A 27,186-nucleotide genomic window follows, 5' to 3' on the forward strand; every position below is an offset into this window, starting at 1 on the left:
TCATATTCCAGCACCCCACCACCACCCCCCTCAGCATAAGGTATTTAGCCAGGTCAGTAGAATTTAGCTAACTGGTTTATAAAAAAACATCTTCCTCCACAGCTGACAAAGGAGACTGATGTCTCAATACCTTATGCACAAATGGCTAAGACAGCACAAAAGCTCATTGTATAACACAAATACTTTACAATAAACCTACAGCTGGTGCAGAGGCAGGACAGGATCATTAGGATAAATGGAGCACATGTATACCTTACAGCTAGTTTTTCTTGTTCATCTTGCTATCCTCTCTTCTACTGAAAAACGTACAGGGTACAAGACAGGCATCAAGAAGGAGATCAGTTTGGGTTTTCTGGCTCAACCAGTATCTCCATGAAACTGGCCCTGTGCAAAACTGCAAAGCAGATATATCTCCCTCTAAGCAGTTGCTACCGGCAGAGACAAAAAATGCTACATTCCTGGATCTAGAAACAGAAGACTTATGACAGCAGACGTGTCAGAAAGGGACCGTGTTTCAGGCAGATTCCCTTTTGGGAATCCCAGTTCTTCCAGTTGCCTGCGTTGAGTACAGACCATATCACTAGAACGCAAGGATAATTATGCTTATTCAGCTGGCTACAGGAGATTAAAAAAAAAAGGACAAGAGAGGCCGTATTGAAGCCCCAAATGATTGCACAACGCTCCTACTGATGTCAATAGGAGTTCTGCAAACAGGAAATGACCCTTGAATCCAGCAAGTGGCTTAGGGCATGGGGACAGGGGAGAACAAATCATGCAAAGTACCAAATTAAGCATTGGAAACATACATAGATCTTAACCCATCTCTTTGCGCATAAGTAAACAAAAACGACAATCATGACCTTCCTTTGAAGATTGCTGGACAACAAAAGTGGATTTTGTAAACCACAGTCCTGAAATTGAGGTCTTCCACACTTTAACTCAAGAGACTTTCTAATATTCCCACTGATACACACTAATATTGTTCACTTGGAAATTTTCAGAGAGAGATACGTATCTCCCCACATAACCAATACTATTGCATTAGCATAAAAAGATCAGGCTCAGAACTGGTTTTCTCTCATAGAACCATAAAATTGTTTAGGTTGGAAAAGACCTTTAAGATCATCGAGTCCAACTGTTAACCTAGCACTACCAAATCCACCACTAAACTATGTCCCTAAGCACCATGTCTGTTGTACTATGTACCTGTGTATATGTTGTACACATGTATCTATGTTGTACACATGTATCTATGTTGTACACATGTATCTATGTTGTATGAAGTACTTGCCTGCTAAATTGTTCAGTTCAAGGTTAGATTTCACCAGCTATAGAGTGATATAGTTCATTGCCTCAAACAGATTTACACAGCCAAGCATCTCTTGCACTTACAGATCATTCTCATGCAAATATGAGGCTAATTTATCCTTACAGAAAATTAATTTATGATTTGAGACCATGGGCATCCAAGAGAGTAAAATATATCTATGACTGTACTCAGATGGGGTAACAGGGACAGAGAAATTAAGTGGCATGAGCTATGCTATAGAGGAAGGCAATGGTAGAACCAGAAGCACTGCCAGCCATTCAGCGAGCATCTCAGGAGCGAGCAGGTTTTTTAGGACCCCTTTGTGCACTGATACACTCCTACTCTTTGGTCACTTCAATTTGCTTATTTGTAGTGTCCAATGAGACAAAAGAAAACAATGGGCACAAAACCATCAGCCGTTGTTCCTTTCAAACTAGCACCAAGTACTCAAAAACTTTGCAGCACGCATCTTCCAACCACTTGCAGGGGATTGGCACAATACTGCAACCTGGAAGACAGTGGGCACCGCACACCTCTCTCCTGACGGGACTGATAAAGCTTGGATGGAGTTGGAAACAGGTTCTGTCCACTGGTAAAAAAGAAACCTCCAGTAGTGGAGATAGAGTTAATATTAAATGGAAATTCAAAGAGGAAATAAAACGCTTTGATGAAAGATATATGGGTCATCTGATGTAAGCCCTGGAACTCAGTTTACACCATGAAAACCCTCAATCAAAATAGTATTTTATGCTAACTGCTTTCCCCTTGACCTCTGAATGTTTAACTCCAGTTACTATACAGAATTGTTATGAAAACAAGATTGCTTCCAGCCAAGCTTCAGAAAATATACAGTTTATTTCCCTCTCTGTGGAACTCTGTCAGTGAGAATTTGGTCCTAATTCCTCGCAATTCCTTCATATATAAATATTTTGGTATTGATTTTGAAAAATTCGTTCTCCTTACAACTTATTCCAGCAAATTCATTGCTTTGTGGCTAATGGTACCTGTAATTCATTGCTATAGCATGGAGAGCATTCAGATACTCGTACTTTTATAGCACCAAACTGCTTGGATTATATTTTTCCCCTCGAAAAATACCTTCCAAACTTCGTTTACCCTATATTTTCCACCATCACTACCAGCAAAACTCCTGAAATGGCGAATTATAATCTAAGCCCTGCAATTATAACAATTCCAGGAAAAAAAAAAAAAAAAACCCTAAAGAATCAGTATTTGGATGCTGGAAAACAAGATCCCTTTGTAAAATAAAGTGAGTAACAGTGACCTAACCTGAAGAAAGCTGAAGTCTCCCTGGCATCAAAGAGGGCAAAGTCACTCAAGGCTCCAACACATAGATCATCTCTGAATCCTGCATCGCTGACTCACCAGCACTAGCAGGCACAGGCTGACAATTTTCTGCTACAACTAAGTCAGTAACAGATCATTCTTACTCCAGTACCTAAATCTGTAAAGAAACGTGGCTGCAAGTGTGACCGAAACAAACTGTATTCCCAGTTCCCAAGACAGACTGCGACCAGCTCAGCCCAAAACATACGGCTGAAATATAGAGAGCTGCCCTATACTGAGTTTTTCCATCTGTCTCAGATGGAAATATAGATGAATAAGGGTTAAACTACATCTTTCCAAGTCAATGCTTGGTAGTAAAGCTGTAGACAGGGGCAGAGGGTACCAATGCTGAGACTCTGCAATGATTTGATTGAACGGTCTGATCTTGACCAGTGTCAGACCAATATCTGGTCTTCAGCTGACAAGCTTCAAAGCTGGTGACCGGCCTGGCCTCTGGTCATGTTGTAATGTTGGACACATGCAGACAAAGGCACTTAAAGCATCTCTGTCGTTACCTGAAACAAAGAGGACATTTTGCAAGCAAATCCCCAGCACAGGTGAGGCCAGAGCAGCCTCCCGCCTGCCTGTGCGACCTGGAGCTCCCCTCGCTCCGAGCCTGCCACGACCCTTCTTCCCTACCTCAGGCAGAGAACAGAACGATGATAAACATTTAGAAAACTACAGTAAATTCCTGAGATGCAATTTGTCTCCCAGCTTCACTGAAAGCTTCAGGGGCACCAATAAAAACCTGGGCGGGTGATGATACACTGTAATTTGTATTTTGAACAGACATTCCCTGAGCAACAGCAAATTCATGCAATCGCCTCCTAGGCTAGGGTTCAAGCAACCCTGCTTCGCAAACAAGAGTAGTATCTAGCAAAGTAGTAACCACCCAAGTCCAGAGAGTTCTTGCTTGGTGATTCATAAAGCAATTGCATCTATCTTAAAGAGGATTTATAGACCGTTTACGTTTTTAACTTTTATTGTCTTTGGTAATTAAGGCACATTAAATGCAGGCATGACCACTTAGTCTGGGGACAAAAGAACTGAAAGTCAACAATTTGGTACGGATGAAAAATTATTTAGTTCAACACGGGAACGCTTTCACCCACTCAGAAGGTACAAATCGTAACAGCTTAACTGATTTCCATTGCTGGAATTTAGTCAACCATCAGGAATTTTAGGCAATTTCTGATTATAAAAGATGATCATTATTTCAAGCTCAAAGTTACATTTTGTTCAAACGTTATTTGCTACACAATCACAATATCCTGCTTGCTTTTTTTTTTGTTTTGGTGTTAAGTTTCAAGGGCCACTTGCACTACATGTTTTGTGGTTTTCTGCACGACACGCTGATACAATACACCAATTTCCAATTAAGATGCTGATGTTCCAGACCAATATGACTCAGGCCTCACTTAATCTAGCTAAGTAGACTGTTTGCCTTTCCAGCAATTAAACAAAACTTAATGTTAGACTAAGCAATATCCTCAACAAAAAGTCTGTGGAAAGAAAAAACCACCGTGAGTCCTCTTTCTCTGAATGGATCCACACAGCACTAGACAGAACCAGCCTGGAAACTGTTTGATTATTAAGCCAAGCTGGCCAATAAAAATTCCATTTAGCAACTTTATATGGACATCCTAAATAGTGCATAGATAAAGGCACAGGAATGCTGACAGTCAGATGCAGCAGGCAGAAGGAGGGGGAGGAAAAAAAATAGAAAGCATTTATCCTCCCAAACTGAAGCACATCCAGCAAGCAGGACTGATCACCTTTGAAAGAGCCAATGCAACTATTCAGGGCATCAGGCACACACAAGAAAGATTAATGAACCCCCCAGGCTAAACAGCCTGGAGTGACAGAGCTGGCATCTGAACCTGCATGCTTGATTGCCCACACCTTTTAGCCAGACAAAAGCAAAAATCAAACTTAGCGTAAGACTTGCTGAAGCGTCCCGCGTGCAGACACCCTGCAGGACAAGGAGCAAGAGAAGAATCCTCCCTCCCTGGGCCACAAACGGCAGTGGATATTCTGCAGTTGCTTACTACAGCCTCATTTGACAAGATGCTGTAGGAGATGTTTATCCAGTGGATATTATGAATTCACCAGCTACACAATAGGCCACCCTGAAAGCTCCCATTATGCTAAGAACATGGAAACCCTGCAAAGAAGGAACAACTGTGGGCCAGGAAATGCAACGGGAATGCAAGAGTCAGCCTGACCCTGCAGGCTCATCTTTCCCCACATCTCATCTTCAACACAGCACCCAGTTATAAGCACCCAGTGATGGAGCACAGTGAATACAGCCAGCCCTTTCCTGGCCATATCTTCCCATTCTCTGGTATTCAGTGTCCAGACTGTATCCGTATCAAGCTGCTCAGTCATGACCAATGCTCACAAACTCCTCTTTTGTTTGGTCTCCTTCTGAACTTGCTTATGCTGTGGCAATAAGAACAATAATTCATGCATGTCTTGCTTTAGTATTCACTGTCTTGCCCTTCACCTGCCTCCTGCTTGTTTCCCTTTGCAGCAAAGCTACCTTAGCTCCACTGTGTTTCAGTACCCATCTGAGTTGATCGCTAAGGACACCTGCCCTACTTGCCACTACCCCAGGGTAGCAAGACTACATGATCACAGCAGAGCAATTCAACAACTAATTCTACTACCACATCATAGAGCTTCCTATGGCTTTCCTCCTTTTACAATCTGTCCCTAACTTGAGAGGGTTTCTTTGTCCCCTTCTTTCTCTTTCCCTACATCTTTCTTGTGGGAAAACCAAACACATGCCTCGAAGCCAAGTTTGCTGGAGGAAAATTTCAGTGCTCATTCAGTATATGAACATTTGGCTGAGCCCTACTCTTCCCAGACTTTTGAAGATGGCCTACTTTGCAGTGATGACACTTCATAGCTAACAGGCACTAACAGAAATGCTCCTCATTTACAGTGGTTTCCACTCAAAAGAGAGGGATGTACATTTAGTTCCTCCAAGACTACAGTCTAACTTTGAATCAAGGACACAAACCCAGCCAGTAGACACAGAAACACTCCCAGTTGCTAAGTTCACTGCATGCACTTGGGCTTCTCTTGCATAGACCTCGTCCGCTGTGATGGACTCCACCTAATCTAAGCCATGATATAAACTCTGATTTTTAATACAAATTAATCAGTGAAAAAAATTATGGACTTCTGAGGGAAAGCTGAAAAAATATCTGCCCTGTGAAAATAATTTCTTCCTGTATTTCCACTTCTCTAGCATGTACTTGAAACACCTAGGACTATCTTAGTCACATCTGGCCAGCTCAGAAAACCTCAGTCCCCTCTGTGTAAGTAAAAAATACAGGCTTTTTCTGGTTTCAACCTGTTCTAAGTCAATTTGGACAACGGGTTTTATAGCTCTGTAAGAGTAGTTTTGAGTGTATTATTTACTTGAGTTTCAGATAACTAAGAAGAATGGTCCCAGGTGAGGGTGCTGAAGTGGGATGCAGAAGAGCTGAGCACGATTCCTCACTCCACCTAGCAGCTCCCTCAGATGCCCTCAGGTAAGCAGCTTCCTTCACCACATTTCTGCAGTAAGAAAGTGGGATAAAGCCAGTCCCACTCCCACACATGGCTACTCAGTCAGTGCCTACCCCAGAGCAGGGGGGAAAACGTATTTTGCCACTGTAAAATCCCAGGCAAAAATTTCACTATCATAATTACAGGAATCTCAAAACAGATATGGATTATGGAGGAAAGTAAAAAAGTGACATGGAATATAAGGAAAAAAATCTTACAGATATTCTTTTACTTTCCACTATATTCAGAAGAACTTCTGAGCACTTCCTTCCTTCACAGATATTGAAGATTTATGGAAGTGGGAGAACAAAACGCAGTCTAGGGGCTTCCAGTAGGAGTTGCGTACAGGCTACAATCCACCAAGTTCACAATCCCATTTGAATTTCATCCAGATGTTAGCAACAGAAGAAAGGATTATAGAAAGAATAGAAAACAGTCTCTTGGTTAAAAGACAACTGAGATTCTAGCTTCCTAGGGACAACAGAAGTCAGATGCTCTACTTATACAGAGGTGCCCTGTCATCTGAAGCAAGATTCATAGTGAACTTAGGGATGGTGTGGTTTGGAGACAGGGTTGTTTATCCTGGGCTGCCAAGCGAAGACAGAGCTGCCAAACATATGGGGAAACTGCTGCTAGCGCAATTAACGGCTTCAGCTGAGGCACCAGAACCTACTCAGAGCTGTCTTCAAAGTCAGGCAGGAGACAAATTCTTTCTCCAAAGACGAAGAGGTGCACCACAAGAACCAAAAACACCAAGCAGCCAGTCTCAGAAATGAGAAAGACAAACAAGCTTTGTTAGCCATTTTTTTAAGCCATCCAAATCCAGGAACAGAGTGGAAATGGGTCAAGGAGCAGTACGGCACTCCACAATGATCAGAGATCAAGGATGCATAAGAGGGCAGCCATCAGGCAGCACCTGATATTCACAGGTTCAATGACACAAAGTCATTGTTGTGCCTACGATCTCAGGCAAAGGTGGAGGGCATGTTCACATGGGAGACGCCACCAGCAGCAGAGCTCCTTGAAACACCCAGGGCTTAGTCAGTAATGGCAGCGATTGTTAGGAAAAGAGGCAGGACAAAGCAAAAATATCCCCATAAACAGAGCTATAATTAAACCAGAAGCACACCCAGGCAGAGCTGGTCACTCAGCCTTCTCTACACTTCATTTAGGCAAATAAAGAATTGTTCCAGGAAAACTACAAACATTCAGACAGTTGTGACCCCATAAAAACTCAATTACGTAGGAGTTAACGTCAATACAAAACAGCTTTTTTCATTTACTGTAAATCTCAGTGTTTAAAACTAGGTTCTCTGGCTGTAGAAGATTAGACAACCGAATTTGAACTTTAGACTTTTTAAAGGAGGCAAAGGTTCGCTTTTGTCTTCTATTGTAAGTGACTTCATCTCCCACCCAAGCAATTAGCAATCAGTTTCAAGGTGTCCTCTTCAGCTGCGCATTGCCCAGTGCTTTCCACACCTTTCTTTGGAGAAGAAACCAGAACATGTCTGCAGCGAAATGACGCAGGACAACTCAGCAAATTTTAAAAACAGCACAGTTTAAAGTGGACCAGTTTATGCACGCATGCCTTGAACCTGGATACGTGCCTTTGCACCTGAGAGCTGAAATTTAGAGCTGTCATTTAGGTGCAACCCAGACTAAGTCCATCATTAGCCTCATGAGGCATTTGCTGTTATGTACCTCTACATCAACGCTTCCGATATCATCACAGGTTTTCTCAGATGTTAGTGGTTTTCTCTCATGGTTTGGGTTTTTGGCTGGTTTGTTTTCTGAACTGTCTAGGACTGGCAATAAAGATGACTCCTGGAAGACACTGTAAAGAAGAGATGGCCAGCCTTCCTAACCAGCTGTATACTAAAATCCTCGCACATCCAAGAACCACAAGTCACATACCGCAGATCTAGAGAGCTGAACAGAGCCCAGGAAAACTTTACAGGCAGGTGACAGCCAGTTACTGTGAAGTACCATTGAGGGACAGGACTGGATTTGTCCCACAGCCTGCTCTCAGTGACCCTCTGCCGACAACCTTAACTGCCCTCTATTTGGAGCAATTTAGATCTGAGGCTCTGAGCCAACCCAATGCTGGTCATGAAACAAAAATCATGACTTGAACAGCTCACAGTTCACATGTGGTTCTGGCATTACAAGCTGATTCCCTTGGGCAATGACTTTCAGGTTTTTGTGTTTTTTGGCTTTTTGTTTTGTTTCTTAAAGGAATGATTTTATTTCCTTCCATTTACTAGCATTCAGATCTACTGTACAGTGCTTGTTTCCTCTGCATTCCTCCTGGTGCAGTTTCCAGAACCACCTTCATTCCTCCCATTTCTGTCCGTGTTTGAAACTAGTTTCAACCAGCCATGGTCAAACCACACCCCATATGACTGCAGACCATGGAATATGCAACTGCATCAAGCCCTCTTGCTAAAGCAGTGGTTTGTAATATGGTTGCTGGTTGATTGTTTGTCTGAAAATCCCTATCCACAAGAGACACTGAAATAGTGCTAAAAGGCGGGCTAGTTCCAAAAACGTTAGGCGATGTTTGTGCTGCAGACTTCTGGCCAGCATAGCTCTGTTGACAGACACGATCCCTGACCAAAGGAGTGATGCCAGCAGCAGTTTCTCATCTGAGGACAGCACCTTTACCAGTTTTGTGGACTGGAGGTGCAGCAGTGTTAAGACACCATACTAATAAGTCCATACTTTGTCCCATTGGATGAGTAATCCTCCTGAGGTCCTACAAAGATCTCAATGTAGGAACTGCCCTAATGATTAGCAAACTAAGATCATGTTCAATTTGGGCTAGCAGGACTCTGGCTCCAGCTTCCCAAGGAATGTGGGAAGGCAGGCAGGGAAGAAATCGGTAAAGACAAGTGTAATGAGTCAGTCTTTGGAAACTAAGCTAAGGATTTGACTCTAGTTACTTCATTTACAGGCTGGTTCTAGAGCTGCAGCCAGCAAGCACTCACAGTTTCAAACTGGAGCAGACAAGCTTGGGAGCCTGCCACTGCCTAATGTCCCCGAGTCAACACAACAGCTAAGCTCACTCTCTTATGCTCCCTCACAAACGCTTCCCCTGTCCTTGCTGAAAACACTGGTCTCCACCTCAGAAGTCCTCTCAGCGTTCTCTTTCACCCTTGTGGAGGGCCCAGGCCAAAGACTTCTTCCTCCTCAATGCCACTGACCATCCCTCTGCGTCTATCCAGCAACAAGCAAGGCTCATGAGAACTCATTACACTCCATAAGCCTGGAGCACTCTCCCATCCCTTTCCCATTTGTACACAAACACAGCCACTGGACAGCCCTTCTTCCTAGCCCATATGAAACCCTTTAAGATCTCACCTGAATCTCTCTACTGGTTCTTCTTCTATCTCTGCTATGCAACTTGGCTTTCAATTCACTACCCAGTTCTTTCAGCTTTCCCCACTCCATAGCTCTGTCAGACCTGAGTTTTCTTTTACCCTGTTCTGCACATGGACTATCTCTTGAGCTGGTCCACTCACCAACTACCATTGAACCAGTCATGTGTGGAATAAGCCATTCAGGGCAGGGAGCAGAGCTGCTTCACGGTGACAAAAGGTCAGTTACTAAGTGGTGAAGAGCTCGAGTCAGGAAATAACATTTGGACAGCAAGTGGCAAGAGTCACCCAGCAAGCAGAAAACCCCAAACTCAGTCTTCAAGATTTGGATAAGTAACTACTCTGGATGTGAATGACTTTGCTGACACTGGGACAGCCACTGTGTCTTTGTATCTGCCTTACTAGGAGCCAGCTATGACTGACACTCTCCCCAGCACAGACAGGGCAGTGGGACATCCATTAATGAAGTTACCCATTTGCTAAAGTAATCCATCACAAAACTCAAGCACACAAGGAAGAAGGGAAGTTTTATGTAACAGTGTTTGGCCAGACCATGATAAGCACAGAAAGAGGGTAAGGTGCAAGAGGTGTCCCTCTGCTTACAGCCAGCATAAGACAATAAGGTGTAAGGAATGGGCTTAGTTGCTGCACGAGATGGCTATGGCACTGCAGCTGGGTCAGTGCTCTGCAGTCAGTCAGCTCTTCTGCCATGCCGTGAGTATTGGCTTCAGAAACCTGAGCTGCCTAGAGGTCTCCTCAGGCTCATACAACATAATTCTACTAATGGGATTTATTTTCTGTCAGAGCCTTTAGCTTGCACTTTGTTCTAGCTCAGGCAGGACAATTCAGATCAGTGTGGCAGTGTCTGGGTGGAATTCCCTGGCTTGTGTCAAGCAGGTCAACGTAAGGTGTTGCAGAACCCTTCTCTGGTTCTGGAGAAGGGATGGGAAAATATCTACACGACAGGTACCTACTAGGAAACTACATAGCTCAAGAATCAAAAATGATTCCCACAGAGAAGTCTTGCTGAAAACAGAAGAAAATTTGACACAAGGACTTTAATTTTTGCTTTTAAACAGACACATTTCTTATTTTTTATTTCAGAAGGTCAATGCATGAGGAACATGTTTTTGACATAGATGTCATGAAAAAGACCAAATATCCTTTTATGTAGATGTTCCTCAACAGAAACTTCTAAGTGAAATAGGAGGTTACCTGCCAACCCAATCGATGTCCCGGAATTGCAATACAAACCTTCATCACTTTTAAACCCCAGGCAATGTCCTCACTGATATCTCACCAATAGAAATTAGACTCTCTAGCTCTGACCACAGCTGGCTGAAAGTGTGTACAGAATCCTGTTCTCCCCATATCTGTAGTTACCTTCAATGAACCCACAAGCTTCTCACAGCAGCCCATACCCATAAGAGGGAGCAGAATCCAGTGCCTTTTTCTTAACTAGCATAGGCAAGGGATTTTGATCTAAGAGACTCAGTATCAAGGTAGGCTACACGTCAGACAAATTTACAGTCAAGACCTGCCCTTGCTATGGGAAAGGGTCAGTGCTGGGAGCAAGGGTGCAGCCAATGGTGTGGACTCTGAAGCAACATGCTGGAGTGGAGCAGAATGGCTTTCTAAGTAGGTACATTGCAAGATCTCAAGAAGAAATAAAATCCATCTACATATAGAGCGCCTTGAATTTCAAGAGGTCTTTCAAGAAACCCAGAGCATCTCAGTGTAAGGAGGAAGACAAATTGCTTGGGAGCTTAAACAAAAGAGGTGAGGATGCTCCTGAGACTGTAGCAGGCAGATGCAAAGCTCCTGCCAAGAGGAACAGAAAGCAGTGAGCCATTCAACTGTCAGGAGACATATCACCTTTTACCACTAATCACCCCAAAGACTCTCTAGGAAAAGGTGCTGTTTCCATTCACTGTGGCGGCAAGCCAACAGTACTAAGGAGCGCCTACTTTTTCCTCCAGCCCCTTCCCAACTCTGGCCCACTGCACAGCTCTTGCCAGCCTCATTCCTGCTTTGTTCCTCCAGGCCTGTCCAGCTTCATGCTCTCCAGGGTGTATTCTGCAAGGACACATCTCACCCTCCCCCTTGAAGGTTGAAAGACAGATGCAGAAGATATCCAAGAACTGGTGGTCTGCCAAGGAAACAGGTCAGTACTGTGTCAAGATAGAGCAGAAGACAACTCCTTGCAATAGTAAGCAGGAAAAAGCCTAACACAACATGGTCCATCTGCAAAGGCAGTAACAGTCTTACTTTAAATAGGAAACCATAGACTGCTGTAGTCACACAGTTTTTTAAAACATGGTATTGTGTAAAGATTTGTCTAACTTTTGCCCTACCAAGGTAAAAAAGCAGGCACTGCCTCATGTATGCTAAAATATTTGGCCATCAACTGCTTTTCACAACAAAAAAATCTTTTACTCTGAAACAGGAAATAATTATGTTCCACAGGAAGATTCATCTCCACCTCACCCTTGATATGCCCCGTCTCACCTCCTGGGGTCTGCAGTATTTGGATAGATAAACTGGGAAGACACAATCACAAATCTCAGGCATCTTCCAATCCTGGGAGACAGCACAGTGCTACCTTACATGACAGGAAACATCTGACTCTTTGGGTAGAGCCTGCAGCACGTGGTTGATCTTTCTACAGGGGGCTCCATGGATCTACCAGCTAGCAACACAGATCCAGCAGCCAGCTGCACCTGAGGTTTAGAGTCCAAACGAGGTCAGGGCTCTGATTTGTACGAGCGTTGAGAGAAACCTAGCCACAAAGGCACCTGAGTGAGCTTCATGCTCAGTGCGCAGAGCTGGGGAAGTGCCCTGAAGCAGGAGAGGGTCTCAGTAACAGGGCAGACAGCATTCAGCTCGTTGCCAGGCTAATGCCCTTGTTTACAGCCTGGCAGAAAATAAGCGTAGTAAGTTTTAGCACAATTTGTGCCTGGAGAGGTCTGATGCCCTCAGGACTCACATGCAGGAGGTGCTGCAAAGTGACAGCCAAATTCCAACCACAGATGTGTCTGCACAAATTCTGCCAAAAGGGAAAAAATAAAAGCCTAGAGAAGCACACAGTGCTTGTTTATCCAGGAGTAAAAATTAGCCGATGAGGTCAGTTATAGAGGACCTTGCTGCACTGAGCCCCAGCAACTCGTCCAGTTAGGGACTGAGCAGAGCTGCATCATCCAGCCAGCAGGAACGATGTCACACTGCCCAGGCCACCAAGGAGCCCTTGGTCACCTGCTAACTCATCCTCCGGCAATGCCCTCCAGCAGCACTTGCGGACTTGCAATATTAAGAATCCTCCCCAAGCCAAAGTCTGCCAATCTGCGTAATTAATCCGGCACTTTCAGATGAAGGTAGGAAGCTGCAGTTTAAGTTGTCCGAGATCAAAAGCCAGTACCTGGCCACAGGGAACCGTGCATGCTATAATGCTGCTTCAGGTCAACAGTCATATTGGTGGTACTTCATTTTTTTTTAATCAGTTGACAATCTGGTATATAAATGTGAAAAATTAAATATTCCTCCTTTCCTCCATCCCTCTCCCCATCTCTATCCCTCTTTTTCCCATCCCACTGCCCTCCCAGTAAAGCACAAGATGGGATTTAATCTGTCTTATGAATTGTTCCCAGGAAATACACCCTCCTTCAGTGTAGTACAAACCCTACCTTGGTTGAGGTAGGTCAGGGTTTCTTCATGCAGTTTCACAGCAGGTGACGTGGCTGTGCAGAGGACATACTGGAAGGGTGGCAGTTTGGCATCATTCTCAGGAGACAGCTGCGGTTCTTCCTGCTTGAAGATCGGCAGTGCAAGGACATCTCTGCAACACAAAATTCATGCACATTTAGTTACAAAGACTTTACAGAATATCCTTGCCTCAATCTGCACTTGATTCTTATACTCTGAGGTAATGGAGGTGGTCTCTGGAGAAACACCAAGCTACAACGGCTAAAAGAGAATTTGGCCTGTATAATGTAACGAGGCAACTTCTGCCTCTAGGGTGTCAGCACTGGACACAAAGAACTCAGCATTAGCAAAACATAATACTTCTGAGAATTAATTTATGTTTTAAAAACATAAATCAGATTTACTTTTCAGTTAAGTAGTCTTCCTGATGAGGAAAAAAATTATCAATAATAGATTCTTCATCCTCGTGGAAGTACATTTGTTTAAGAGTTCTTGGGTTCTCAGATGAAAGTCTTTCAGGAAAAAAAAAATAAGAAGGAGCACTTTATTTTGACAGCCGAATGTCAGACTAGTAAAATGTCTACAAGTAGCAGCCAAGAGTGAGGAGCAGATAGAGCTCTGGTGTAAAACGGAGACATTCAGGTAAATGATGGCATAAACTGCTGAATTAATTGACTCATAACATCTCCTAAACCTGGTCCCAAGGAATTGCATAGCTCTGAAGTCAGCATTGGGCTGCCTTCATAAACGCACACACAGGTGCTCAGGAGCAGCTTCACAAGGACCTGCATGCAGTCCTGGTTCTTGTTCCTTCACAAGGTGCTCATGCTGACCTGTCTGCTGATTTAGTGTCACCCTGATCCCAACCCACACTAATCCCCAGGCAGAACGGGTATTAGCCAGGCTGAGAGCACAACAGTGTGATTAGCACAAAATGAGGTGTCAGGAATAAGCATCCTTATCTCAGCACATCTGGCACTGAAGAACCACATTAGCTTTTCCCATGTCACTAACAATTCTGATCATTGATCAAGCCTGCTTAGGACATTAATATCCTTCCAAATTAGGAGGATTATGTTGAACATAGAGACAGTTCAGAATAAGAAGTGATTCTTTTTTTTCCTTCTCCATTTCCTCCAGAGGTTTGAAGACTGAAGATTCCCATTACAGAGGCTGCTGTTCTGCTCCTTTCTGTAATCCTGTGCACAAAAAGCTTTAAGACAGACTGTTCAGGAACATGCCACCATGTACAGGCATGCTCCCTATGGAAAGAGCATTGAGAATTTTTCCCTTGCCTGTTCAGTTAATGATCCACCCTGTGTTCACTTGTAGCACCCACAACCTTGAAGGGTGCCCAGGTCATGAGTGAAGCAGTGCAGCAGCTTATAGCAAACTGCTGAAGTGCCTGGTTCAAGCACAGGTACTCCTATTTATGGCAAAATAAAGCCAGAGAGCAAACTGTGCCATTTCAGATACAGAAAGGAGAAAAGAAACATCCATCTCTGTTTCTGCTCTCTTCCAACCCCACCCCCTCCATAGTATCACCAACTGGAAGGCATCCAGCCCCATTTGCTTACTGGCATTACTGACATAATCACAGCTTTTGCCTAACTGCAGCCATAGAGAGGGTTGGTTGTTTTTTTTTTTCCTTAGTATGACGATTTACTACAGTAATGAAGTGACAGAAATGCCTGCAGTAGATTTCCGAAATAGATAGCATTGCTACACACACACACAGGATCTGATACGGCTCCACAGAGTCATCTCACTCAGCCTGGATGCCAACGTTTGCTCTTAATGTGCTCATCTGCACAATGCTATTGGAATGCATGTTGCTTTGTAGACAAGAACAGCTCAAAAACTCTGAAGCCTGAAATCTTCTGCAATTCTGCAGAAAACAGCACACAAAACCTGGCTCAGGTTTAACAGTTAAGGGAGAGGAATTTGTACACCCATTCAGCTGAAACAGTTGAGAAACGTAGGCAAGGGGAAGTCAAAATTCAAATATCATCTTTCACATCTGGCTCTTGACACCTCTACACTTGCTGGAGCAGCTGTCAGATCATTGAAGACTAAGCATGGAAGAATCTGTAATTTGTTTTCTGAAAAGCTTCCTCATATTAAAGCCCTGAAGTCACGCAAGTTAATCACGTTTTTATTCCTACAGTATTTGAACTAACAGCCAGTGGTATCCGTAGCTTTGGATCAAGCCCTTCTAAAACACTTCACCTTACTGAAAGTGCTTGGAACTTAGAAGGATGCGAGCAACAGATCAAGGCTTAAAAGAATTTCTAAGCTACAGATATATAAGCCATCACAATACTTGTTCAACTCTCTTCACTAAAGAGTTGCAAATCAAGTCTTGGACAAAGCAGGCTTTTACAACAGTGCCCATCCTTAAAAAAAAAAAAAAAAGGGGGGGGGGAGGGGAGAAGCCCTTAAAACTCTCCCAAGTTTCACCTTTATGCTAAAACTTTACAGTTCTGGTCTTAACCGACGGTTAAGTCCACTTACCTGAGAAGGGAGAAAGTTATTTCAGAGTTCAGTCAGCTGGCAGAACAGAAAGTAAAAAATATATGCCAGGTTTCCATAAAAATGAAGATTTACAAGGATTTTTCTGTAGTATTGTGTTGCTATAACTACAAATACCACTGAAGAATGGCAGAATTTACAGGGATGTCTCAGAAACTCACAAAGCCTTCGATCTCTGCAAAGTATAATTGATACAAACTTTTCCTACAGCTACTTCAAGGATTGTACTTTCAGCTTCCTCTGCAAAGTCGCTACAAGTGGGTACGGGGAGCCTCCAAAAAGGCACAGCTCAGCAGAAAAATGCCCCTCTAGAAATGCATGCCTTGACACATTCCCATGGAGAGTGAATTGGCCAGAATTAGAGATCTCTACAAAAAACAAGGGTTTTACTTAACTGATCTCCTCTGAAACACCTGAGATCATTGCTGCCACAAAACTAGCTTTAGGGCTTTCAGTCCCAGGTCAAAAACACCACAGCCACAGCAGCAGATACTCACTAAAGCTGGTTTGTTCCTAAAACACTGACAAATTACCTTCATACTAGCAGCCTTCCTGCCAGATCAGGTACCCTTTATCCCCCAGCTAGCATCAAGCCAGCAAAAATAATCTTATGTGTTTTCTGGGCAATTAAGAGGAATTTGAACTGTGGGCTCAAGTCTGACCCAGACTTGATCTTATTATACTCATGCAACAAATCCACGGAGTTACTGAAGCAGCTTGAGCACCATAAATGCTCTCTAACGCAGAGAGAGCACGCACAAGTACCAACGCTGATGCTGCTCTGCTACTGCCGTTCTGACCATCCTAAACTAATCAGGTTCGCAAGCATAAAGTAAGAGAGAATAAGACTTTTGCCACATACATATTGCTAAAACAGACTTCCTGGCATAGAGGGAGGAGGTGAAGAACCTTGCATGAAGTGGAGAAGCTGCCAGAAAGCAAGAATCTCACAGTATTGTATCATTTGATAACAGGAAGTTATTATTTAGTCAGAAGAAATTCCTTTGCAAATACACCGATAGAGAGCAAGAATAGTTAAGATCGCATGTCTCCTTCAAAGGGAAGTATCATCGGTGTTCGAAGAGCTTCACCAGACAAACTCATTGTCTCAACAGTGGTTATTTGGGGGTACATTTTGAAACCAAGGCTCTTGGTTCACAGGCCACAGCCAGGTTCTCCACTACTGCAATTCAGCAAAACCACACTTCAGCAGAGCAGCAGCAATTGACACCAGCTGAGAGCTCAGCTTTACATACCCAGAAAAAAAGAAATTATTCATAAGCACCCAGCAGAAAGGAAACTCCCAAGTTGTCTGCTTTGTTGTCTTTTAGAGGGAGGAAATACGGGTTTGTGCTACACATGTTACAGACTATTGTTTAGCAGCCCTTGTGCTTAAATTAGGCACATTTAATTAAACGCAACTGTGTGGAGGCAGGAAAAAGCTGGTTTAGACAAGTTCAGAAAGTGAAATTCTGAGCTTTTTACCCATCGGCTCAAAAAGAAGGGAAAGAAATCCCATCCTGAGAAAACCGGATGCCCTCTTCGTTTGCCAACAGAGGTTTTCCAGAGACTTGACAGTGCTCCGTAACTGTCGCACCTTCTCCCTTTGAACCGTGCTACCTAAGCCGCTGAGAAGAGGGAAGGCGGCAAAAGCGATAAAGCAAAACCGCAGAGAGTTGTCTAACTAAAAATAAATAAATAACTTAAAAAAAAAAAAAAACCACAGAAGGAAAACAAGAAAGAAGCGCCCACACCTCTCAGAAAGTTATTCTCTGGGCACACCGGGCTCCCCGAGGCCGCAGCCCCGGCGCAGCGCTAACCCCGGGCGATGCCGCGGCTCGGCTGGCGGCCGGGTACCGCCGCCGGGTACCGCCACCGGGTACCGCCCGGGCAGCCCAGCGAGCAGGAGGCTGTGGGGACGGAGGACAACCCCCCCACCCAACACCCGGGCCGAGGGTGCCGGGCACCCCCGGGGGCCCCGCGCCGCCCGGGGACTCACCGCAGGTAGCTGCCGGTCGAGTGCTGGTTGTAGTGCTCCGGCTGCGTGTGCCAAAACAGCATCTTGGGGACGGCGGGCGGGGAGGGGGCCCGGCGCGGTCCCTGGGGCTGGGGGAGGCCGGGCGGCAGGAAGGGGCCAGCCGGGCTGCCCACCCCGAGGCGCGCCGGGCACAGCTACGGCCAACTGGAGCCGCGGTGCCAGCGGCTCCCGGCGCTTTTATGGCTCAGCCCCGGCGGCCGCGGGTTGGCCGGGCCGGGGCGCCGGAGCCGGCCGAGCCCTCCCCGGCCCCGCCCCGCTCCGCTCCAGCGCCGCCGGCCCCCGGGCACGCACGGGCCGGGGCAGCCCCGGGGCGGAGGGGCGGGCCACCCGAGGGAAGGGTGGCGGCGGCGGCGGGAGGTGGCCCCGACCCGGGAGCGGTGCGTGAGAGAGCGGGGATGTACACGGCAAGCCGCGCCGCGGGCAGCCGGCGCCCCCGGCCGGGCCCGGCGCCCCCCGGCCGGGCGGCAGGGCGGCTCCAGCCGGGCCCGCGGCAGGGGGGGCTGCGGACCGGCTCTGCGGGAACTTGCCGTCTGTCCCCCAAACTGCTCATGTTTAAATGTAAAGGCAAGCCTCCTCACGTCGGGCCGTGGGGTGTCCTGGCAGCTCCGGCTGACAGCGGTGAGGCTGAGCATGAAATCGCTGCTCAGATTCCGCTGAAGTCCCGTTTTTGAAGGGAAGGACAGCTGATAGTTTTAACTCTGCTGTCTGTCTCGTACGCCAGCGTGTGCCTGATGTTAGTGTGAACTTTGTGTCAGGAGAGTATTTTCCAGGTGGGAGACTGAAAGACAAAGTAATTTACTGGAGGACATGCAGGAACAAGAGGACAGTGACAGAACTCACCCCTAACCCATCCAAAACTCTTCTGTCTTTCCTAACACGACTCCCTAATCAGTAAGATTAAATCTGTTTCTTTACCATTTCAAATTGCAGATCCTGATCCTCAGCTACATGACTGTCCGTACCCATCATTTTCCTAACCCTCTGCTCTCAGGACGTCTTCCTGTCCCATCAAACCTTCCCATGTTTGATAGTTTGGGGAGGAGGATCAAAAGGGTAGAAAGGGTTCCCCATTTGGTCTTCTCCTATTGTCTATCCACCAGCAGAAATGGAAATGGGCCCTTAATTACTCCGAGCCATTAAAAATCTTCCAATCCATTCTGCAGTAGAAGGCTTCCTACCCGCAAGCTTCCTGGCCAAATTTCAGCTGAGAAAAAGGCAGTTTACTCAGGGTAGCTGTCAGCATATATTATAATGTACTGCCGTATTTTACAGCTGAGATAGCAGCATTTCACTGTCAGATGAAATTTTTATTATCCTGCTGTGATTATTGAATATCAATATTGTCATAGCACCTATAGATCACCAGTAGGTCGAGCCCGAGAGAGTCAGATGCAGTTAAACTATAGGCATTGGCAGTTTGTATCCTGATGTGTCATGAGGTGAAGAACAAGGTAACCTGAACAGTAACTAAGTAGCTTCACAGAGGTGCTGTAAATCTTAAAGTTTTTTAGATGCATTGTTTATATCTGCTCGTCTCAGTTAGCTTCAGACTAAGAAACAGCACAAACAAATGTGCCTTTAAGGTAGTTTCTCTTACTACTCAGCTAAACAAACTCCTGGTTCTTTTCAAAGCAAAATGGCTTGAGTTATCTTGTCACGTTTTTATACTCTTAAAAATATTGAGCTCTGCTCACACAACATCCGAGCAGCAGCTGCTGCTCAGACCTTGATTGAGTAAAGTCTATATATAACTCTCAGACAAAGAAACAAGACAAAGTTTGCTGAGGTGTCCAAGGACTTCTCTGAACAGTAAATATCCTTCCCCAGTTTGAGTAGTTTGCTGCACCAACTGGAGAAATATGCAGTCCAATGTGGGAGTAAATGACCACACCGTAGAAAACAAAAGATCCCATCAAGTCTGGCATGTCAATATTTTCTTTACTATCTTTCTAGAAAGCAAATATGTTGGAGGGAAAATGACTTAAAAATAATCCCATTCGTTTCTTCTCTGGTCTGTTGCTGAATGTAGAAAATAAGGTGAGAGCTGCTAATTAATTTTACAGAGACTCTGCCAGCAGCTCTATCTTCTAAATCTTCCTGTCCCTCCCATCCCTTTCTTAGCCAAATCTGATGAAGAAAAAAAGACATCTTTGTTCTTTGCCTACCTCCCCTGAAAGAAACATTAGCCCTCTTCGGGTCTAACTCCTGCTCTTCCCCCAACGCAGAAGTCTGCATTACAGCATTAAATAGTCTCTCCTGATCTTCAGAATCCACCACATCACACAGACCAAGTCCTCCTCTGCTCCCCTCTGGGGCTCCCTTGACTGCCCAGCGTCTGGTCTTCCTCTTTCCCTAACACAGCCCCTCAGTTAAGAAATCTTCTCCACTGCAGCTTTCTCACCCAAACCTCCCTTTGCTCTCCTGCTTCCTCCCAGATGAAAGTCATTTCTTTCCCTCCGCTGTGCTGATTGTGCTTCATATCTCTTTTTAGACGCTTGGTCAATTGGCCACGGTAAAATGTTTTGCTCATATGATTATAAGGGATTGAGTAAATATTTCATTTGATGGATTTTTCTACTTGAGGTAATGCTATGAAGGGACCTCAGCATACTTTCTGTGTGAAAAAGTGTTTAAAAAAATAAGTATCTTTTCCTGTGGACATTTGTGCCTGGGCACAAAAGAACTGTGCCAGTGAGCTCAAGCTGGCATAAAGAAAAACTATATTTTTATGTATGTAAGACTAAAAGAAACCAAAACTAAACAAAAAAAACCACACACACACACAAAAAAAACACAAACCCACAAACACAAAACCTTCATGCATTAATATTTGCACTTTCAGTTTAAGATGTTATTGCCTCGAAAGTTTGTCCTGCTGCTTTGCTGGTCATTACAATCCCTTTAGCTGAGCACTGAGTGGAAAACATGTATGCCCTTCATCTGCTTTGCTGGAGAGTCCAGAGGTTTAGCTCAGTGTCTCAGCACTTAGAGCCAACCTAGCAGACTTTGCACTGAAGTGACTAAGACACAGTCACATATTCTGTTCCCTTTCTCCTCTGAGGAAAAAAAAAAAGATATTGCCATTAGCCAAGGGGCTAAAGAGATGTGAATGTGGGAGCATAACACTCCAGAGATGGCTAAGTAAAAGCTTAGATCGGTAAAAGTAATTAAGCACTTAACTGCCACCAAATTCAAAGGAAACAAAGCATCTCTACACCTTTATTAATTCCACCACAAACATCTGAATTGCTTCTGAAAAGTCTGACAGGAGCTTCTACCTCAGACAAGCGATTTTGTGTTCATGAAGCCCAAAATAAACTTAGTTAAAGGATCAAGGTTGACCATTACACTGTATTGAAGAGCTTCCAAAAGCTGCCATTAGCTCATTATGGCATTAGTCAAGGTTATTCAGAGATTACCTCAACTCTCTCCTGATGCATGGGCCATAGTTACAGCCTGTCTGGATGAGCTGCAAGGATCTGAAATGAGCTGCAGAGACTTAGGAAGACTTACTGGGATGGTCACCCAAGCGCTGAATATACTTAAGTCAAAAAAAAAAAGGAAAAATCAGCGTGGTGCTTTTTGCGTTGCCTCTGTGTTTTAGCTCACAGGTTTCCAGCCTCTGACTTGGGGATCCTTGGGGGAACTGTATTTAGGTAGACTCTGAAAGATAGCCAAGAAAAGTGGCTGTCCTGTGACTGGTTAATTTGCTCTACCTTCCCTGGAAAATGCTGAAGGCACCAGAAACTAGAAAGGACTAAAACCCCAAGGTTTTAAGCAACTGTGATGTTCTAGATGAAGAAAGGAACACCTTTTATACAGCCCTTATTGTTCTAAAAGCTGGAAAATCATGCTTTTGCCTTTGACAAGGTTTGGGACAGCTTCCAGTGGCAAGTGCAGGCTCTTCCGGGTAGCCCACTGGCCCCTGAGGTCTCCTCATCCATTCTTTCAGATCCACTTTTCTGATGGAGATCAAGACTAGATGGGCTCCCATTGCCCTCTGCTGAAGAGCACCTCAGTGCGTGGCTGGTGGCCAGCAGTTCAGGGCAATGGCTACCACCAGGAGTATGAATGTAGTCTTGGTGTTACACCTGAGGAGGAAGACACTGATCTGGAGAAACTGAGAATGAACAAGATCTTGAAAATGTGCCTTAAAGTGAAAGAAACAAGGAGCTTAGTTTGGTTTTACCCAGAGGAAGATTAACAGGTGACTCAGACATGATGTATAAATACTCACCTGGGAAATGGACATTTCATAACAAATGCTCCTATACCTCAGAGCAAAGACACAAGAGCCAGGGAATAAACACTGCAAAATGATAAACCGAGGCTAAGAAGAGATGGCACAATTTAGCAAGGAAAGTAATCAACCATGAGAGCAACTTTCCCAAGGTCTGTGGTTAAAGCCCCCTTTCTCCATCCCCATTTCCTAGATGTAAATCAAGATTAAATTTTTCTCCTAAAAAAAAAAAAAACTTAACTGAAAGGAAATCATTGAGGTCCCATGGCCAGTTTGACAGAGGACAACAAAGATGCTCACTGGGACCCTTTCTAGCTTTCCAATCTCTGACAGGGCCTCACCAAAGGCTTCCAAACACCTTCCTGTTGCAGTCACCTCCCTCTTCCACCTTGTGTGTCTAAGGCGAGGTATCCCCTTCCCTGACAGCCAGACTGCCAGCAGCGCTCACATGTCATGATGTGCTGTCAACACAGTCATCATGACACAATGAGAACGGCATTAACTGAACTTAATAGCAAAACAAATATCAGGAAGAATACCGCACAGACTGGCTTATTTATTTTCTTATTCAAGTAATTCGTTAAAACCTGCATCATTTGCTCACTTATCAGCGGTCACCATCAAATTTCCAGATGCCATTGAATTTCCAGGCACAACCAAGCACGGATGAATCCACGAGGTCTTTTTGCCACAGAAATTAAGCCTCATTTGCAATGCTTTCCCCAATATCATATTAATCATTCTGACTGTCCTGATTTTATCAGCAGAATCAATTTTTTTTTTTCTTCCTGGTGAACCTTTCTTTTTTAAAGTCATTTTGTTGTGGAAACAAAAAATATTTACACAATGAGGAAGATCGATGATTGGATGACAAAATAAGCTTTTCTTAAATCCTCATTATACATCTGTTGGTGTTGGCTGTCTCATTGTGAGCTACAGGCTGCAGCTCCGGGGCCCGACGCTCTCTCCGATGGAGCGCGCACAGTAGCCGTGTTTGCATCACTGCAAGAGGGGCCTCTGGAGCCAACAGCACCAGTAGGAAGGCAGCGCATGACTTTAAAAAAAAAAATAATAATACAACAACAACAACAACAAAAAGCAGCGTGTACTTTCTGGCCAGCAGCAGACACTGACTCTGCAAACAGCTGTGCCCAGTACGCGCCTCGGGGATTAGTTACGGTCCCTCTGCCTGAGGTCACCGGGCGCGCTGCCGGCTCCTGGCAGCCTCGGCTGTCCTCGATGGAGCCCGTAAATACATCACGTCCTCACACACTGCCAGAGCAAGGGGGACCGTCACTGCCCAATGCTTTTCTGGGAGCAGCAACGGGAGGTGAAACATCATCATGCAGAGCCAAAATTAGACCAGGTCTGCTCACGACTCTGCTATCTGAGGAAGCTTTGCTTCACAGTGAAAAAATAGTAGCCAGGACAAAAATATCAGGGATGGCTGGGTGTATGCCACGTCCACCCACCAGTCTGGTCTTCCACTCTGCCCCAAACACTGGTGTCAGCACAGCCAGGGAGTGGGAAGGGAGGGATGGAGCAGGCAGGGGTCAGGCTGCAGCAGGGATGGCTTAAACCAGCTTTGCCAGAGAGGTGGGTGGGTGAAAGTGCAGGAAGAGGTGCCAGATGATGTCTAGTCCATAGGTCCCACAGACCAAGGCTGTGTTCTCTCTCCTCATGGAAAGGGAGTCTGAAAAGCCTGAACAGGAGGCAGAAGGCGCTCTCTGCAGATTGCTGGCAACACCAAATCAGGTGGGGCGATTGGCATGCCGAGCACCTGCCTGTGCTTCAGTCTAGCAGGACCTTGGGAAACTTGAGGCCAACAACCTCATCAAGTTTAGCAGAGACATGTGAAGTACTGCACTGAGCAGGAATAACCCCCCAAGCACCAGTTCAGGCTGGGAACCAACTGGTTGAAGAACGGCCCTACTGAGAAGGACCCGTGGGTTATCTTGAAATAGGATCCTATCCTTAAATAGGATATAGCAGTTCCCTCTCACCACAAATGAGGCAAACCGCTCCTTGTAATGCAGGAGATCAAGGGAAGTTATTGTCCCTTCTGCTTGGTGCTGGTGAGGCTGCACCTGGCTGAGCCTCCTCTTCAAGAGGGAGGTGGAGAAGCTGAACAGGATCCAGCAGGTGAACTGCTAAGACACTCAGGGCCTAGAGCACATCTCCTGTGAGGAGAGCTTGAGGTCATCAGGCTTCCTGAGTCTAATGGTGACGAAGTTGAGACTGGATGTAATAGTAGCCCACAAACTATGCAAAGGCAGTTAAAAAGCTCATGGAGCCAAACCCTTCTCAGTAGCAGCAGTGATCGAGGCAATGGCCACAAGCTGTGACTTGGAGGTTAAATTGAACAGTAAGAAAAACTTCTTCACCAGAGGACTGGAACACTGGAACAGGTTACCAGACGGGCTGTGGCATCTTGATCTTTGGAGGTGTTCAAGAATCAAGCAGACAGAGCCATGGCTGGCTCAACCCAGTGTAGACTCCAGCCTTGTTTTAGGGTGGAGTTTAGATTACAGACTTCCAGAGGTCCCTTCCCACCAACATTTCAACAAGTCTGTGAAACCTAGCTGCAAGGGATGCTAAGGTCCTCATACGGGTTTTACTGTTCCTCACAGTCCCTTTCCTGCTCAAGGCAATGTCCAGGTCTCACCACAGAGGTAATGCCCAAGCACACGTGGAACGTCCACAGCTTCCCAGCTTCTGAAGAGACTCGTAGTAAAAGGTCTACATGCTGCTCTACTGCCTGTGCTTTCCTGCACCTTTGGAAATTCTAAGCAAAAAACATTTGAAAAGTGATTATTTTTAACTCTGGAGGGAAGGCATTATTATAATTTGGACCTGGCAAAGCAACAGTGACAAGCAGATGCATCCTCTCCAATGTAAACTCCTCAAATGTGAAACGATTCCAGGATAATAATTAGACACAGTTGAGCATGTAGCAAGGTCTGAAATGCTCCACCCCAGGGCATTTATTTGTTGTAGGATAGCACAAAGCATGAAGAAGTATATTGCAGAGCCTTTCATCTCCCATTAAACACTTTAGAGACAGTTTAACATCCTTGAAAGAAAAATATTTTTAGACCCTTCATATAGTCAAAATGTCCTTCAATAGTCCCTCAGAGAACTCTTTGTACCTTAGCAGAATCACAATTTACAGCTCAGAAGACTGCTAGCCCTTCACAAATACTATGACTTGTAAAAATTCAAAATATGAGAAAACAATGAGCATTATTATTATTATAATATTTGGTCTTTGCTTCAAAGCTCCCTTCCATCAAATGAGGTTTTTCTTCTAGAAACACTCTAATTAGATGATTCACACAACAAATTCGTAACCAAGAAGAAGATAAACTGGAAAAGGGAGTGTGGTTTTCTAGTATTAGCTACGTATAGCCTGACTGTAATTATTCCCAACTGGTGTATCCATACATAAAAGCAGTTTTGCAATGATAGTAATTTGCACAATTATTCTAATAACATGTTATTCCTTTAACATTTGTAAACCCAATTTAATACTCTTTTTAATTGTGTTTGCACAGCAATTCCTAAATCTAGTAACAAAGCCTCCCAAGTCTCCTGCGAGGTAAGGTAAGGTGAGTAGAGCCTCAACCCTACTGACTAGTTACAAATGCACTTATTTCATGGAATCATAGAATCATAGAATGGTTTGGGTTGGAAGGGGCCTTAAAGATCATCTAGTTCAAACCTCCCTGCCATGGGCAGTGACACCTTCCACTAGATCATATTGCTCAAAACCTCATCCAACCTGACCTTTCAACACCTCCAGGGATAGGGCATCTACAACTTCTCTGGGCAACCTCTTCCAGTGCCTCACCACCATCACAATGAGAAATTTCTTCCTTATATCTAATCTAAATCTCCCCTCTTTCAGTTTAAATCCATTGCCCCTTGTCCTATTGCTACATGCCCTTGTAAAAGTCCCTCTCCAGCTTTCTTGTAGGCCCCCTTTGAGTACTAGAAGGCTGCTAGAAGGTCTGCCCAGAGTCTTCTCTTCTCCAGGCTGAACAGCCCCAACTCTCTCAGCCTGTCCTCATAGGAGAGGTGCTCCAGCCCTCAGATCATCCTCGTGGCCCTCCTCTGGACCTGTTCCGACAGCTCCATGTCCTACTTTCTCCCCTCAATACCCCAGATGTCCTAGTTGTACAAGGTGTCACCTCTCATCACTGCAAGTCCTGTGGGGCAAGTGAATATATTTGTATTAACTTTATACGATGGCATACAGTGTGGATGCACCTTACATGTGCAAATGTCCTATCAGCATTAGGTAATGAGCAAGTAGTCCTACCTTAGAGGTGAGGAAATGAAAGGGTAAACTGACGTCCCGTCACCGAGACAGTGACAGACCTGTGAATAAATCCCAGGGTCATGAGTCTCCATCTATGTGGTCTGGCTCTCTCTAATAGCCATACAGTCAGACCAGGGAGAGGCCATCTCCTTCAAGGTGGGATATGCTATACTGAAGTCTGCAGCTTCACTTTCTTCTTATGCATATGGGGATAAACTTCAGAATTGTTTGACAAAAATTAGTGGAGTTACACAAATGTAAAAGCCATGTAGGAGGAAAAAGGCTCAGATCCTTTATCTTTCTATGGCAGCAGTGGGGTACCTTAACCTGTCTATGCAAGAATCTTAGCGAGATCAATAGAAATTTGTCAATTTTCGCTCATTCCCACACAACCCAGGACAGCTGTGCTTGCAGTGGTTTAAGACATTGTTGTTTCCAAATCAGCACAAATTTTGTCTCTCTCTAATACACAAATCAGCAGGCTGCTGAGGTACCACTGCGGCATTCCTAAAGACTTCCCGGAGTGGGATGGGATGGCAGGCTGAGGGCATGAACCGTAATGAATATCCTCAGATAAGACAATCCAAGTGACCAAAGAGCAGAACTGCTACGTCCTCACTCCCAAACCAAGGCTTGCTGGTTTGTTTTCGTAGTGAAATAACTAACCTCACTGCAAAACCCTCCCCAGGACCGTTGCTTTAACTTTTCTCATGATGCAGTTAGGCAAGGTCAGCAGCAGTTCAGATGCACAGTAGTCAGTACCGC

General features: G+C 44.9%; 1 protein-coding gene across 1 annotated transcript in view; it reads right to left on the reverse strand.

Moving 5' to 3' along the window:
• Positions 1-17,883, reverse strand: part of TFCP2L1 (transcription factor CP2 like 1) — a 31,649-nt gene extending 13,766 nt beyond the window's left edge. Inside the window, exons 1-2 of the mRNA XM_086615477.1 lie at positions 17,822-17,883; positions 13,272-13,423 (exon numbers count right to left, since the gene is read on the reverse strand). Coding sequence (XP_086471603.1) covers positions 13,272-13,423; positions 17,822-17,883 — 214 coding nt within the window. The remainder of the gene's footprint in view (positions 1-13,271; positions 13,424-17,821) is intronic.
• Positions 17,884-27,186: the final 9,303 nt, after the last annotated feature.

The sequence above is a fragment of the Tauraco erythrolophus genome, chromosome 8 (genome assembly GCF_009769465.1).
Source record: "Tauraco erythrolophus isolate bTauEry1 chromosome 8, bTauEry1.pri, whole genome shotgun sequence".
In the NCBI taxonomy this organism is placed as follows: domain Eukaryota; kingdom Metazoa; phylum Chordata; class Aves; order Musophagiformes; family Musophagidae; genus Tauraco; species Tauraco erythrolophus.